Source organism: Ambystoma mexicanum, chromosome 1q (assembly GCF_040938575.1).
Source record: "Ambystoma mexicanum isolate Mex_15411 chromosome 1q, UKY_AmexF1_1, whole genome shotgun sequence".
Taxonomy (NCBI): domain Eukaryota; kingdom Metazoa; phylum Chordata; class Amphibia; order Caudata; family Ambystomatidae; genus Ambystoma; species Ambystoma mexicanum.
In genome coordinates, this window is record NC_090922.1 from 1,507,254,907 (window position 1) to 1,507,271,130 (window position 16,224).

A 16,224-nucleotide genomic window follows, 5' to 3' on the forward strand; every position below is an offset into this window, starting at 1 on the left:
TCAATACATTTTTTTCATCAAACTTCAATGTGTAGTATCATCTTATTGGTTTCATGCATGTCATGATATGGGTTTTGACATTCACTTACACCCATCGTGTGTATGTGAGGGACATGTGTTCATTTACATACTTGCCATTGGGGTTGTATCATGTAATTGGCATTTCTAAGTGAGTGGATGCAATACTTGGGTGGGTGTTTGGCATGTGGAGGCTGCCCATAAGGGCCAGGGATCTAGATTGTGATGACGTGTTGGCTGGGAGACATGTGTCGGGGTCTGCTGGCAGGTGCCCCGCACTGCTGGGGGGTGGGGGTGCAAGGGGACATGAGTGGGGGCCTGCGGGCAGGTGCCCTGCACTGCTGGGGTGTGGGGGTGCAGGGGACATCAGTGGGACATGAGTTTGGGCCTGCTGGCAGGTGCCCCGCACTGCTGGGGTGTGGGGGTGCAAGGGGACATGAGTTGGTGATCAGTAGTGCAAGGAGACATGTGCCTTTGCTGGGGGGCATGCCCATGTTGGGTGGGCTGCCTGCGGGCCATGACCTTAGGGTGCAGGGTAGTCCCCTGTGATGTGGGCTGCCTGCAGGGGCCGTGGAGGGTGTACAGGGAACACCTGGGAGGACCCACACTGCCAAATCACGTGTAGGACTCCCCGGCACCCCCAAAATACACGTACCCTGCTGAAATCGTGTGTGAAACTTCCCGCGCACCCCAGTAATACAGGTACCCTGCTGAAATCTTGTGTGAAACTTCCCGCGATCCCTAGTAATACACGTACCCTGCTGAAATCGCGTGTGAAACTTCCCGCGATCCCCAGTAATACACGGACCCTGCTGAAATAGTGTGTGAAACTTCCCGCGCACCCCTGAAATACACGTACCCTGCTGAAATCGCGTGTGAAACTTCCCGCGCACCCCTGAAATACATGTACCCTGCTGAAATCGCGTGTGAAACTTCCCGCGCACCCCAGTAATACACGTACCCCGCTCGCACAGGGCCAATCGCGTGTGAAACTTCCCGCGATCCCCAGTAATACACGTACTCTGCTGAAATCGCGTGTGAAACTTCCCGCGCACCCCTGAAATACACGTACCCCGCTCGCACAGGGCCAATCGCGCATGAAACTTCCCGCAAACCCCAGATATACACGTACCCCGCTCGCACAGGGCCAATCGCGTGTGAAACTTCCCGCGAACCCCTGATTTACACGTACCCCGCTCGCACAGGGCCAATCACGTGTGAAACTTCCCGCGAACCCCAGTAATACACGTTCCCCGCTTGCCGTGCTGGTACAGGGTTAGCGCAGCCCTTTGCGCTGGATTGGGGATTTTGATGGCTTTTCCCTGCGCGAGGGGCGTTCTTGGGGCGTAACTGGCGCTGCTGCAGGGTCGCAGCGCCACGGCTGGTTTTGGTAGCTGAAATACATGAATACGCTGTGCGCGGAAATGGATTTTAGCGCACGTGGCTGGCGCAGAGATTCGCACGCGCACACTGTGCGCTAAATTCTATGAATTACCCCCTAAATCTGATAGGAAGAAGTTTAAAAAAAGGACATCCTGGTCACAAACCTAGGCCTCCCTATCGCAGAAACCTATATCAGTGCTTCCTACAGACAAACCCTCAATGACATCCTCTTTGTCGCTCCCTCGGCAGACCTATGGACTCACCATATGGTATCTGTGTTTTCTCATTTCTCTCTCTTCTCCCTTTAACGGTGGTACCCGGTAGGAGGCTCTCCTGGCCTCCTTCCACTCCTCTAAAGTCATCATTAATGTTCACTTGAACGGTACCGTCTTGGTCCAAGGCCCTCAGGCCAACCTTCTCCTCTTTCATAGATGCCTGCCGCGCCTCAATTTCCTTTCTTCTCCTGCTGTCCCCTGTCTTCTCTCCACGGCTTCCTTGCCTCCCGTTGGGGTCTCGTCCTTGGCTACCTTTCTCTCTCCTCCTTCCTCTTCTGCCCCCCCACGGGCTTCTTCTACACCTCCGCAGGGAGCACCTTTTATTTGTACCCCTCCACGGAAGTCTTTCAAGGACTCTCCATATTGCCTCTCAACTCTCGCTCAGCTGTCGAACACTCCTGACATCTGCCGCCTCCTTGAAGAACTTGACCTCGATGTCCTCTATCTCACCGAAACATGCGTCACTGCCAGCTCTGTCACAAGCTTTGACACTCTCCTCGATGACTGCTACAAGATCCTCTCCATGCAAAGGTCCAATCGTTCCGGAGGGGGTGTAGCACTGATCTTCCCTAAGTGGATTCCTGCCTCTGTCATTCCTACACAGGCCTACTCCTCTTTCAAATGCCTCATCTGCAGTCTCTCAGTCTCACTCTCTTCCCCTCACACCCCCCCCCAACCCCCCACCCTAGCCATTCCCCTATTGTGGCTACCATCTATCAGCCACCTGGTCAATTCTCCTCCTTCCTCTCTGAGTGGCCGGACCTCTCCTCTTCCCTCCTGGTCTCGACCACTCAACTCCTCCTTCTTGGAGACTTTAAAATCCACCTGGATGCTTCCCTGTCCTTCCTCTGGACTCTTTTGCGACCTCTGCAACTCACTCTCACTCTCTATCCTCCCCTCTGGCCCGACTGACACTGCAGGGCACACTCTGGATGTTCTGATCTCTACAGACCTACCCCTTTCTATTCCTTTCACCATACCTCTCTCCTGGAGTGATCATTTTTTCCTTTCCTCCCAGCTCACTCTCTCCACCCCTCAGGCCAAGCCAACTCCAGCACTGCCATCTACCTTCTCGGTTATCCGACTGATGAAGTGTATGTCAGTTGAGGCTTTCGCCTCCACTTTCTGATCCCTGCTCCCCCTTCGGCTGATTCACACCCTGACAGCCCTTTCTATACTCCACTCTGGAATATCTGATACTCTTGATGTTCTTGCCCCTGCCATGAGGATCTGCTTGAAGCCCAAAGCCAAGTGCAACTCCTGGTACGACTCAGACCTCGTCACCCTTAAACGCAAGTGCAGTGTAGCGGAGAGGAAATGGCGTGCTGCCTGTACATCCTCTGACAGACTGGCCTGCCGCCTGCTCCAAAGGCAATACAAGCTCTCTGTCCGCACCAATAAGAGAGCCCTCATCCAAGTCTACGTCTCTGCGGCATCCAACAACTCGGCTGAACTCTTTAAAATCTGCAAGGCGCTGGCCAATCCTGCTGCAGTCTCTACCTCGCATGTCCCCTTACCAGGCCCTCTGCATGGCCTTGACTTCTCATTTCATCTCTAAAACTCAGCACATCCTGTACTCTCTTCCTCTCCTCCCTCTACTCCCCCATCTTCCTCTGGCCCTTCTGTGGCCATCTCTCCTGCCTCCTTCTCTGCCTTTTCCCTTTTCTCCCCAGACGAGGTTTCTAGACAAGTATGATCTATGAAAGTCGTCAAAACAGGTCTTCCCTGTTCCTCTAAAACCATCAAGGACCACCTTGACACCCTGGCTGACTTCTGCAACCGCTCCTTCGCCACTAGAGTCTTCCCTTGCCCCCTGAAGCACTCCCTTGTGCACTCTCTTCTTAAAAAAACCCTCAGCCGACCCCTCCTGCCCGGCTATCTACCACCCTATCTCTATCACTCCTTTCCTGCGCAAACTCCTGGAAAAGCTGGCCATCTCCCAGTTTATCCTTCACACTGAATCGGGTGACTGTCTCCATGACCATCAGTCTGGCTTCAGAGCTGCCAGAAGCACAGAAACTGCTCTCCTGAACATCCGTGAAGACCCGCTCCCAACCTTGATTCCAATACCCCCTGTGTCCTCATCTTACTCGACTTCTCTTCTGCCTTTGACATGGTCAACCATTCCGTCCTGCTCAACCGTCTCCATGATAACCTGGGTATCACCGATCAGGTCCTGGATTGGCCGACCTCTTTCCTCTCCCATCAACCCTCCCAGGTTCAACTTGGCTCCTTCCTCTCCTCCATCTCTACCTGTGGTGTTCCCCAGGGGTCAGAAACAAGAGTTACGGTCTTAAGACTTTACAGTACCTCTGGTTAGAAGAAATGGTTCCAGCTGGCTTCTGTTCCTGTACAGCTCTGCAGATCCTGTAGTTCCCGAGCTTCAGTCGTGAGGACAAGAGGGGTGAGGGGACAGGGGGGGGTGGGAGTGGGGGGGTTAAGTCTGGGGACTCCTGCTCTGCAATGGAAATGTCAGCGGCAGCAATGGGCAAACTTCAATTCAGCTGTCCTTCGGTCTTTCAGCTCCTGGCGTCTGACAGCAAATAGCAACACTGCGGTTCTCGGATACCACTCTCGACTTTCCTCACATCTGGGGTCCACCACTCTGTTGAGATGGCTCAGGCTTGGTCAGTCCTGCTTCAGGGAAGTACGGAGGATCTTCCTAGCGCTTGTGTCTGACTTAAAAGCAACGCACACCGTTAGGGAGAATTCTCAGAAATGTGCCAATTCCCACTACCTTACAGACCCCCAGCAACTTTGCTGGATTTTGAGGACTTGATTTTTTTTAGCCTGGAGAGAGTGAGACCCTTTTCCCCCACTCTATCATGTGTTTTAATGTGATTTTTGTACTCTGTGTTTCTTTTGGTTATGGAGCCTGACAAAATCCATAGGCATCATCTTTTACATTGTGACACACAGCACATTCAGTGCAGTGGCACAGGGAGGTCTCTTAGACTTCCCAAAGGTTTAAATAACTTCTCTTGGTGAAACTGCTGTTTCCAAGAGCAGTGAAGTGAAATTGACTTTACTTACATTTTGTAACTTTCTAGACCCAGCACACACTATTTTACCATAGGGCGCTGGAGGGGTTACTTAGTATCCCCTTTATCTAGTTTCTCATGTAACCTATGTTACCCTGTCTACAATTAATGGCTGGTGGCAGTGGTTTACTTTTTACTACCATTGTGTGCTTTTACTTTGAGCTGCGTTCGCAGCCACACTAAGGCACCCATGGGTGCTCATTTCGTCAAAATGGCCCCGGTCTTCTTTTTTCGCCATTTCTTGTTGGAAAGGGCGTTCTTGAGATTTACTCTGCGCGCCAAACCAGGTTTGGTCCCTTTGTGTTGTCTTTGGCGGGATTCACGAGTGAAACCTGCCTCTGGCTCCAGTATGTCTGGCAGGGGCAGGAAGTGAGGGGGGGTGCCTGAAACTCCCTGTGCTTAACCCCGCTGGTTACAGGAATGCACCCAAAGGTGATTGGCCGGCTGGCTATCCCGCAAGGACAGCCACCAAGACAGCTAGGCTGGAATGAATGAGAGAAAACTCCATAAAAGGTGAGGCTTTTTGGCTTGGAAGGCAGAGTCGACCACTGGACGAAGGAATCCGAAGAAGAACTTGGAAGAGACGCCTGCTGCAACTCCTGGACCTTTGGTTTGCCTGGTGAAGACCTCTTTCTGTGCTGAAGCTCTGAATTTGCCTCGACTAGAGAAGTCCTGCAAGGACGACATCTCCCCTTGAGTTGATGGGACCAATCAACTCCAAAGTAAGCCCTTCTGGACATCCTCTCGCAGCTTGCTGTACTTCTGCTGCTGCTAGAACCGAAGTGCCAGGGAGAGGAACACCAGATTGTGTGTGTTACGCAAGATTGTATGCCGTACCCTTAGGGTGCACTACAGCAGCCCTGACCACCTGGCAGTAGTAACCCAACCTTTGGTATAAGTCTGTAATACACAGGTTGTTCGTGTGGACGAGTCGCCAGGCTTATCTCAGGAAGGGTCAATGTATTTGTATTTATTTGAATTTATATAGCGCTTTAATCCAAAGCACTGTACAAGAGGAACAAGCAAATACAACAAGCAATACATGACAATTGAATCTAAACCAGAAAACAGTACAATGAACAATTTACATTATTGATGACAATAGCCACTGATAGAGAGGGGGTAGGAGGTGTAGGTAGAGGTAGAATCAGTAGAGAGAAAGGAAGCAAAAAGGTGCTAGGGGGTGAGTGGAAGAGATAGGATTTTAGAGAAGTGCGGAATGAAGGGTAGGAGGTAATAGAGCGGATTGGGAGGTGCAGGCGGTTCCAATGGAAAGGAGCGAGAAGTTGGAAGGAGCGGAAGCGGCACAGAGTGGAGGAGGAGGAGGAGGAGAGAGAAGGAAGAGATCCGAAGAACGGAGTGAACGAGAAGGAGTATAAAAAGTGAGAAGGGAGGATAGGTAGGGAGGGGCAAGGCCATAGAGGGATTTGAAGACTAGACAGAGGAAATTAAATTTAAGCTGCAAGTGAAATGAGAGCCAGCCTAGAGAGTTAAGAGAAGAGGAGATGGAGTCGTCAGGTGAGAGAAGGCAGAGGGAGTGGATGGCAGAGTGGTAGATGGATTTGAGGGGTGAGAGGAAGGGAGTCCAAAGAAAAGAGTGGAGCAGTAGAAGAGTCTGGAGAAGATGAGGGAGGTGACTAAGAGTTTAGTAGCGTGAAAGGTTAGGAAGGGACACATTTTACAGCCGTTGTAGAGGTGGAAGCGGCAAGATCTGGCAGTGAGAGAAATGTGGTAAGAAAGGGAAAGGTGGGGGTCAATGTGGAGACCAAGGTTGAGGGCGTGGGGGGAAAATGGGAGTTGGGATGGGGAAAGAGAATAAAAGGAGGAGGTGAGGGAGGAGGAAGAGTGTTAGCGGGGAAGCATAGGAGTTTGGTTTTATCTGCATTATGAGTGTGGAAGTGAGAGGACATCCAAGATTTAATAGCAGAGAGGCAAGAAGAAAGCTTATGGTGAATGTCAGGAGAGAATGAGGAGAACGAGAGGAAGAGCTGGGTATCGTCAGCATAGAAATGGTGTGAGACACCAAAGGAAGAGATGATGGGAGCTAGGAAGGAGGTGTAGAGAGAGAAGAGAAAGGGACCAAGGACAGAACCTTGGGGAACACCGTGGTTGAGAGGAAAGGTGGAGGAGGTGCAGCCACCCCAGGAGACTGAAAAGGAGTGGTTAGAAAGATAGGAGAACCAATTGAGTACAGAGTCTTTAAAGCCAAATGAGGAGAGAGAGCTGAGGAGTAGAGGGTGGTCAACAGTGTCAAAGGCAGCAGAGAGGTCAAGGAGGATAAGAATAGAGGAATGCTTAGAGTAGCGGGCAGAAAGGAGAGAGTTGAGAACAGAAAGGAGCAGTTTCCGTGGAGTGTTGAGGGCGGAATCCGGATTGGGTGGGGGAAGATGAGAGAATGGTTGGAGATGAAGGTAGAGAGTTGAGAATATACAATGCGCTCAAGAAGTTTAGAAAGGAAGGGTAGAAGAAAGATGGGGCGAAAGTTGGATGCAAGATGGGGATTAGCAGAAGGTTTTTTGAGAATGGGTATGATAGTAGCATGCTTGAAAGGAGTGGGGAAGGAGAATGTGGATAGACGGGTGCTGAAAAAGGAGGTGAGATAGGGTATGAGGAGGGAGTAGATTTTAGGAATGAGGGAGGTAGGAATGGGGTCAGCGGGAGAAGCAGTGGGATGAGTTTTAGAAAGTAGGGCAACTTAAGGATGAGAGATTGGGGTAAATGAGGACTTGGAGTAGGGAGGAGAAAGGGGGGGAAGAGAATAAGGTGGTGAGGAGAGGATAGTCTGGCGGAGATTGAGGACTTTGTTAGAAAAGACAGAGGCAAGATCAGAGGCAGAGAGGGGAGAGGCGATGGAATGGTTTAGGGTAGGTGGAGAGAGAAGTCAAGTTAAGCTGTATGGGAGTTACACAGAGGTTCACAGTGACAAGTATTCAAGCAGACACTTACACACAGGGTTTTTTGATGAAACAATTATTAATTTATTTACCAGTCTATTAATATAAGCCTTCTTCAGAAGGGAGCACTGTAAAACACCACACAAACAATTATACACTCTTAAGTTCAGAATCAGTAAATACCCATTTGGGAAGGCATTCAGCAGAGACCTACACCCACAGGTGACTTCAATTGCTAGGGGGCTGTTGATATTAATGTATTACTGTTGGCATTCAGATTTAGTTAAGAGCAAAGAAACAAGGGAAAAGATTATTGGAGCAAACAAGATACCACAAATATTTCTTAAGCAGGCAAATACTATCAGATCCCCCAATAAGAGTCATTCAGTTGAAACAGACTACACCAAAGTCAATAGGCAAGAGTCAAGATGGACTGAAGCACTTCTTTGAAGATGAGTAGAAAAGTCTTTGCACAAAGTTTCAGAAGTCTTTGAAGAAAACGATGAATCAATGTAGGGCCACAAGCTGTTAGACTTGTGAGTAGAAGAAGCAGCAAGCAACTCTACAGCAAGAGGTAAGTTCTCATAGACTTTGTACATTACCTTTAAAATGAAGAAAAGATGCAGGAGATGACTCCTGTTCCTGTGCAGCGCTGCAGATCTCACTGTTCCTGGGCCTCAGTCATGGGGACAGGAGGGAGGACGTCGGGGAATCCTGCACTGCCTGGCTGTGGCTCAAGGGAAGACTTTTTGGCAGGGGGTGGCTCTGCTGATGCCCCTGGCTGTGAGGCGTCTCTAGAAACTGTCAATTGATCGGGGCGTTTGTCGTGCAAGTCCACGAAACAGGACATTTGCCCTAAAATGTTAAGACATTGGTCTGGTGTAAAATGACATAAGGGTGAGAAGCCCGAGATGACAGGGCCCTGGGAGGGAGTGTCACCCTTAGAAGGGGTGGGCTGTGAGGTAATTGTATCTTTATGGTGCATAGCCCCACAGAGTTTTCACGATGTTAGAAAACTCTGTCTGGGTGTCTTTTTGGGCCAAGGGCATCGAAATTGTGTGTATTTTCATTGACCTTGCCTTGAGTAGTGAAGCACTGACGTGTTACTTGATTAATGCTTGTATTTTGGGTGCTTTTTTAGGAGACCCCGAAATGCCTTTCTCCGCCTGTTCTTCGGTGCGCAAAAGGAGGACCTTTTTATATGTGGTGTCCGTACCGACCTTCATTTTTTATTTTCGGGATCTGCCATGAGGCGAAAGCATGCGTAATTGCCCAGAGGACAGTGAGGAACCTGAGGCTTTATCCCCAGTCACCGCATGGGCCTCGACACTCGACGGAGGCCCCCAGAGTCGGCCGTGGGGTTTGTCCTTAATGTGTTTGCATTTGTGTGTGCTTTGGCCACTGGGGGTCTTCGCCATCCAGGTATGCCGGCCATGATTTTCGGAGTCGGGGGCCTGCACTTGGGGTTCCGACGAATCCCGAAGGCCTTCGGCGTCTCTCATGACCCGTAAGCTGCCCTCGCTGGAGTCTTCCGTCCCGTCTATGGAGGCCTCGTCCAGCATGGTGTGATCGGTCCAGCGTTTCGTCTACTGATCCTTTAGGGGTTTCGGCCGAAAAAGCAGACAGGATTTACAGTGCTTTTCTGCGTCATTCCTCAAGGGACAGTGATTGCACACTCAGTGCATGTCCTTCCCCGGGAATTTAGGGTGGCAGGAGGGACAACATTTAAATGGGGTTTTGTCCATTATGGCAAAAATAGAAGAAAGGGGATGATGGGATCAACATTCTCTAAAAGAAGTCAGCACAGAGAACCTCCCCCCTCTCTAGCCTACTGTAATGGGCCAAAGCCCGAGAAGGACTGGAAGGCTACGTCTAATCGTCAACGATATGAGTGTTCGCCAGGATGCGTCGAGTGGTTGAGCAGTTATGCGGTTAGCGAACAACAAAGGAAAGGAAGAAAGTCTGCAATTAAAACTGTAGTAAATCAAAGGCATCAGCCTGGAAGAGAACTCTGCATTTGCGACCGACTTCGATGGCGGAAAAAAAGAATCTGAGGGACCTCGACACGTGAAGGACCATGGGTACAGTACATGTCACACTAGGGATAGTATTACTAAACACGCCCTGTCGACATCTGTTTGAGTTTTGAAAACAAATCTTGTAATACTCAGCCACTTCCACTAGATGTCTGACTATGCAGAGCATTAAGCAGATCCACAAGCTCCAAAAATATACTTTTTATAGAGTGACTTAAATACTTATTACGATAAACCAACATACTCAGTTAGACATTAGATTACTTTTAAAAAGGACACCCCTAAATAGGTAATAACTTAAACGCTAGTAACTATCAATTTCGTCTAGCGAGGTTCATCATAATAAGGTTAAAATGCACAATCAGAAGATAATACAGTAATTGTATTCAGTTAGTATGCACATATAAGATGGTGATTTTTTGGAAGTAAAATAGTTGGTTAGGGTGATACTATCAGAGATTTGAGTTATAGAGGCAGTTTCGACACAGCAAGTCTTCTAAAGTCCCATTCGCAACCCTAGGTAAAAGGCACTTCGGAGAGACAAAGTCTTGCCAAGTAGCAGAAGTCAAAAGTTCCTGAGGATACTTTCTAATCTCCAGGAAAGAAGATTCGAGCAGAGTTAACCAACATCTGAGACCCTGTTAAAGGACTCTCTAAAGGGACAAGCAGCGGCTTGAGTCTGGGGTAGGGGAGGGTTGCCCTAGAGACCTCTAGGTGCACTGCATGCTCTGGAGCGACTTTCTGAATCAGTTAAGCAATATATTTTTTCCTACAGTACCTTTGGTTAGAAGAAAGTGTTCATTCTGGATGCTCTATGATGTTGCAGCTCATGACCTGACCTCCGGATTCTAGTCTGATGACGAAAGGCAGGACAATGGAAGGGACCTTTCAGCAGCAGTCTCTAGGAGGACCTGTAGCACGACTTTCAGCAACTTCTCTGGTCACTCTGCAGTTTTGGCACCTTTTCTGCAGCAGCAACAAAGGACACGATTCGTCAGGTCAATCTTCTTCGGATCCTGCATTCTGATGAGGGGATCTAGGCAAGTTGGACTGAGTCTATGGAGTGTCCTTGAAGGCTCAGCAAAGACTTGGACGAATTCAGCCTTTCCACGACAATGCACTCTGAATTGGCAGCAGGTCTCCTGGTATTGGGGTTCGGCATCTTGGGAAACACACAGGACCTCGGGAGATGGCTCTAATCAAAGTTCGTCTTAGGAATGGTTATTCCCACCAGTCAAATGGAAGAAGTCGTACTCTTCGGAGTTCCTCTGTCGCATAGAAAACAGGGTCAGGATAGCAGTGGTCACTTCATAGTGTTACAAAGGGTCTGCAGGCGTCTCTGGTCGTCTTCTTCTTTGGGTACTTCAGTTTTCAGTGGTCGACTTGCTATTCAACGCCATGAGTCTCACCTTTTATACAGTTCCAGCACTCACTCCTCTACATTCTCTCTCAGCAGTTTACAGAAGGGGGCAAGCTAGACCAGGACAGAATCAGAACAGCCAGATCCGCAGTGGGAGCTTGTTCTATTCAGGCACTCATGCAGACAAAGAACAGGAGGCGAGGATGGAATACTCCTCCCCCATTTCCTGCCTGCCCAGATACACGGGAGCCAAGGTGGGGACACACAAGGGTTCCCGCCATAGGCAAAAACGCCCCCACAGACCTCCCCATCCGAGATTGGTAGAACAAGGGCTAACAAAGAACAACCACGCTAGAAATGGTGAAAAAAGAAGGCAGCCCACAAGTTAATATTTGGGTACCCCTATTGTGCACTGCCGAACGCTATGGACATCGCCTGCGGTAGGAAAAATCACACAATAGTTGGTATAACACGTCCACTGCCACCAGCCATGACTAGTAGGTTGTCTATGTGACTAAAACATCCCAGGAGCAGAGAGAGGGGGATACTAGTTATCCCTTTGGCAATCCACATAAGGTGGTGTGTGCTAATCTGTCAGACTATAAAGTTTCAGGAGAGATCCTCAAGAACTGTAGCTAATCTAGGATACAGAAAAGAATCTCTAAGGAAAACCCACAGGGTACCCAGCAACACTGCCCATGCGGAGCTGTGTGCTGCAAATAGAAAGATACAGATGCATTAAAGACTTCTTGAGAAAAGATACTCCATGGTACAGGTAAGATACAAAGAAGAGAGCCCAGAAGAATGAGTGAGTGGAAAAAGGCTCCACTCATTCAGGATTTAAGAAAAAGGTCCAAATGTCCAGCAAAAAGTGCTGGGGGTCTCACTACGAGAGGGGATGAAGCATAAACATTATATCTCCCTAACAATGTCCACACTAAAAATAATGCCAACATGGCAAATATGTGATTGTCTTTATGCACATATAAAAGTAACCAAAAATCCCACGTGTAAAAGACTAGGGTGACACAAAAGTATCACCACTGCACTGCAAGATGCTGTGTGCACTGTTAAAAAGTTACCAAAAAGGTAAAAAGACAAAAGGGAAACATAGGCCCTCATTATGAGTTGGCAGTATTCCGGCAGATAGGCCCTCATTATGAGTTTGGCGGTATTCCGGCAGTCAATCGGCCAGAATACCAAACAGAATTGCTGTTACTGCCACTGGGTCCGACGAATTGACCAAAGAATTGACCGCCAAATTACAAGTGTTGGTAAGCGGAGTTAGTCCCCATTTTTTGGAGTCCATAGAACTCCATGGGGATTTTGGCAGAATTACCACCAGCAGTAATTTCATCGATCTTTCAACTGCTGGAGGTAAATCCTCCAAGGCCAAACTCGAAATATGACAGAGCAGCAAGAGTGGCGGTAATTCCGTTACTGCCAACTTTTTACCGCTCTGCTATACTCTTAATGTGGGCCATAGTGTTCCAGTACTGATAATCTGATGGACTGATCAGTTTACCCATAACAAAATGATTGAAAGTCCAGGGGAGTGCAGCTGAAAAAAGTCAGTACAGGTTAAAAAACAAAAAAGTATACATTTGTGTGTCTGTAGAATAAGGAGGGAAAGATGCCTAAAAGAAATTTTTCCTAACCGTGAGTTACTTCCTTATTTCATTGTGTTCAAATTTGGGGGAGATTCTATTTACAGAAGTGCAATTTCAGTTGTGAGAGCTTTTCTGTGCGCTTACAGCGCAACATAAAGTGAAATGTAAAGGTCATGCTAAGCGCTATCACAGATATAGTCAACATCAGACCATGGCTCGAAGTGTGCTTGTTCCATGGCTGGTGTAATCATTTTCAAAATATATGTTCTGTGAAGTGTAAGGAAGGCATGGGATCAACAGTAAGACAGACGCAAGTGCCCACAGTTCAAGGGTGTTTATTGAACTTTCGCAAATCTACAGATAGGAGCAAGCTATGACCATTAAATAATAATAATGCAGTGCTAGGGGAGCCTTGTCAAAATAAAAGGGCCTATACTAAAAAAACTATTGCCAATCCGTACCACTTACTTACAAATAGTGTGGGGCAGTGTTCATGAAAAAGAAAGAAGTGTTCACAAAATGATGTCAGGACGTTCGGGCCGTTGGCCTCCCTTCCCCACGTTTTCTGCACTGGGCAAGGCGGTTCACTCTATCAAAGCACATGCTCTGGCTGAACAAGATGCAAAAGTTATTTTCCTTTTACCAGTATTCAATTTGAGTATTCATCCAGGATCCTGCTCAGCCGGGCTCAGATCCCCTTATTACAATGTTCAGAGAATATTCGTTCTCGGGTGGCACATGGTTCACCCCGGATCCCCCTCAGTCGGGCTCAGATCCCCTTATTACAATGTTCAGAGAATATTCGTTCTCGGGTGGCACATGGTTCACCCCGGATCCCCCTCAGTCGGGCTCAGATCCCCAGTTAGTCTCCCTCAGCCGGGCTCAGACCAATTGCAGTATATATTAAACCATCAAAGACTTTCGAATGTGCACAGGGTTTTGCTTGACCCGTTGCAGGACCACTTCGATCTCAAGATTCTCTTTTCTCACACTTAGCATCAGTTGGATACCTAACAGTGACTTTCGAATGACCACCCACGTGGCGCCAGACCACTCTGTCTACATTATCTTTTCCTGGCCTCCCAAAGTTCAGTCACTCCTTTGGTTTCCAATTATATTTGCGTCGCTCGTCACATACGTCTAACACTCTGTTCTCTTTAGATATCTTCATACAAAGTTGCCGCTTGCAACCTTGGTTTAAAACACAGGCTGGTTTGCCATCAGTCTCTCCGACTCACCGGCTGTGCTGTCTTTATTGACACTGCTTTGTTGTAGGGTAGGCGCCAAGGACAGTACCATGGTGGCACACGCTGCTCCGCGTCTTGGTTATTGACGTGGGAGAGCCCCGGGTACCTCAGACACACTGTGCAGGTTTGATCAGCTTTAGTTCCTGGTTTTAGGTTTCTTACGGTCTAAGGCTTGCGAAAGTAACGGTCTTTAAAGGACAAGAGCACTTCCCTCCTTGCAACCCCCTCTGGTTATGCTTCATCCCCTCTCCTAGTTTTGCAGGGGAACCGAGAGAGGAAATCCATGTCCCCTTGCTCTTTACCTTTTCAGTGAAACAGTAGGGTTGCAGGTCTAAGAACCATCGCATGACTGAAGGGTTAGAGTCTTTACAGTGGCTAATCCAAACTAGTGGAGAATGGTCTGTGACGAGTGTGAACTTTCTTCCTAGGAGGTAGTATCCAAGTTGAATAGTGGCCCACTTGATGGCAAGGGCCTCTAATTCCAGCACAGAGTAATTTTTTTCACGTGGGAAAAGTTTGCGACTCGTAATCCAGATGGGATGTTCCAATCCGTTGCAAATTTGCGATACGCCTGCTCCTAGCCCTGTAAGGAAGACGTCCGTTGGTTTTAGGTTGTTGTAACATATATCATCCTCTTCAGGTGATAGATCCCCAGGGACTAGTGGGTGAGATACCTTCCGGTTTCTCACAGAAGGCCATCATTTAAAGTAAATGTGAAATTGAGAACAAGAGGAATTCATTCTAGTTCCAGGAAAGTATTGGGAATGTAAATCCCAAGCAACCACTTATTCCGAAACTGCACAGGGGGGTTGCCTTTGTGGAGAGGAATTCAGGTTTATTTGTCCAATACAATCTAAAACATTCTTCCAGGTTGGGCGGGGAACAGACTTTAGGTTCATTTGGAAACCATTACTCCCTTCACCCCGGAAACCTGCAGAGGTCTTAAGTAATCATAGTGTGAGCTGCATGAATATGTTAGAAACCCACCGCACCACATGTATGCAAGGATATGTAAGACATTTAACATATCTCCGATTTTGTAAATGGTTGTTTTATTTGAGTTTTCTTTAATTTGCTAATGTGATGTGGAGATGTTTCAGTGAAGTCAAGGGTTTTGATATATTGACCGAAAAGTAGTGGAAGTGGAGCTAGAGAGAGAGAATGGATTACAAAAATGAGCAAGTGAGAAATAGTGAGATTAATGCAGCAGGTACATTTTGTTTTTGTAGACCAGGTCTGTGAATGTTCAACATCCTGGTGACTTCCCCTGCATAAAGCCGGAGACCACCTATGGCTTGATTTAACCTTGAATTTTTATTTGAATACATTTGAGTTTTGAGAACACTGCCAGTTTACTGCTAAGAATTGTAGGGTGGGACTGTATACGAGGGGGTACTATATGGGTGATGATCCTCTAATGTAGAATTCAAATATTAGCCAAAAGATATCTTACTCCAGAAATTAAGTTGGCAGGCATTGTGAAATGAACAGCAGTACCAGTAGACATATACAATGTATACTCCGGGAGAGGGTTTACACCCTGTTCTCCCCCTGACAGGGCCATGACCCTGACCCCGTCACAAGAGAAAGCTAACCCCAGCTAACCTAACAGGTCCACACACTCAGAAGAATACAGCCTTATACTTGCAAAGCATGTGAATATTACACATGCATGCCTTAAAACTGATCTGTACTAAAGGTTCATGCTCAAAGGTTGGTCTCACCTGGAGCTACTAGTGTTTCCTCATGCTGCTGCTCAATGGTCGTGCTGCTGGGTGTCACCTCAAGAACTGGATTCTCAACAGGGGGTAAGTCTGTTTCATACTGTGAAGTGCTCAGCTCCTCCTTTGGAAAGCACTCACTTGTGCTCACTTCTTCCGGTACCTCCAAACACACCCGATGCCTCTTGGTTCCAATTCGTTGTTTGGGCACACTGCAATAGTGAAATCAGGGGTTACTCATGATCTTCAATGAGCAAGAAATGCAACGCAGATATAGAACTGCCTTCAACATAGTGGATAGTCACAAAGGTGTAAATGTCATTGTATAACTATAGTATAAAAAGCTCTTAACGCCAATCCAAACCACATCAGCCTGTAGACACATATGAAAAATTGCTGTTAGCATTTCACAAATGTGCATTGCAATTAATGACTTTGCTAGCATTCTCTACCCAGGCACAATTCAAAAACATATCAAATAGGGGTGTCACAGTATTAGTTTTATGACGGTACAATAACCTTCTTGCCAAATGACGGTATATCGTGGTTATCGCGGTATAGCAGGTGGAGTTAACTAATCTTAACAAATATTTTCTAAAAGGTCATAAATTGTCAGATTTATCATCACAAACAGGCACC

General features: G+C 47.7%; 1 protein-coding gene across 1 annotated transcript in view; it reads right to left on the reverse strand.

The window, feature by feature from the left end:
- KDM4A (lysine demethylase 4A) overlaps positions 1-16,224 on the reverse strand; it is a 1,237,605-nt gene that overhangs the window by 760,322 nt on the left and 461,059 nt on the right. Inside the window, exon 10 of the mRNA XM_069642410.1 lies at positions 15,589-15,797. Coding sequence (XP_069498511.1) covers positions 15,589-15,797 — 209 coding nt within the window. The remainder of the gene's footprint in view (positions 1-15,588; positions 15,798-16,224) is intronic.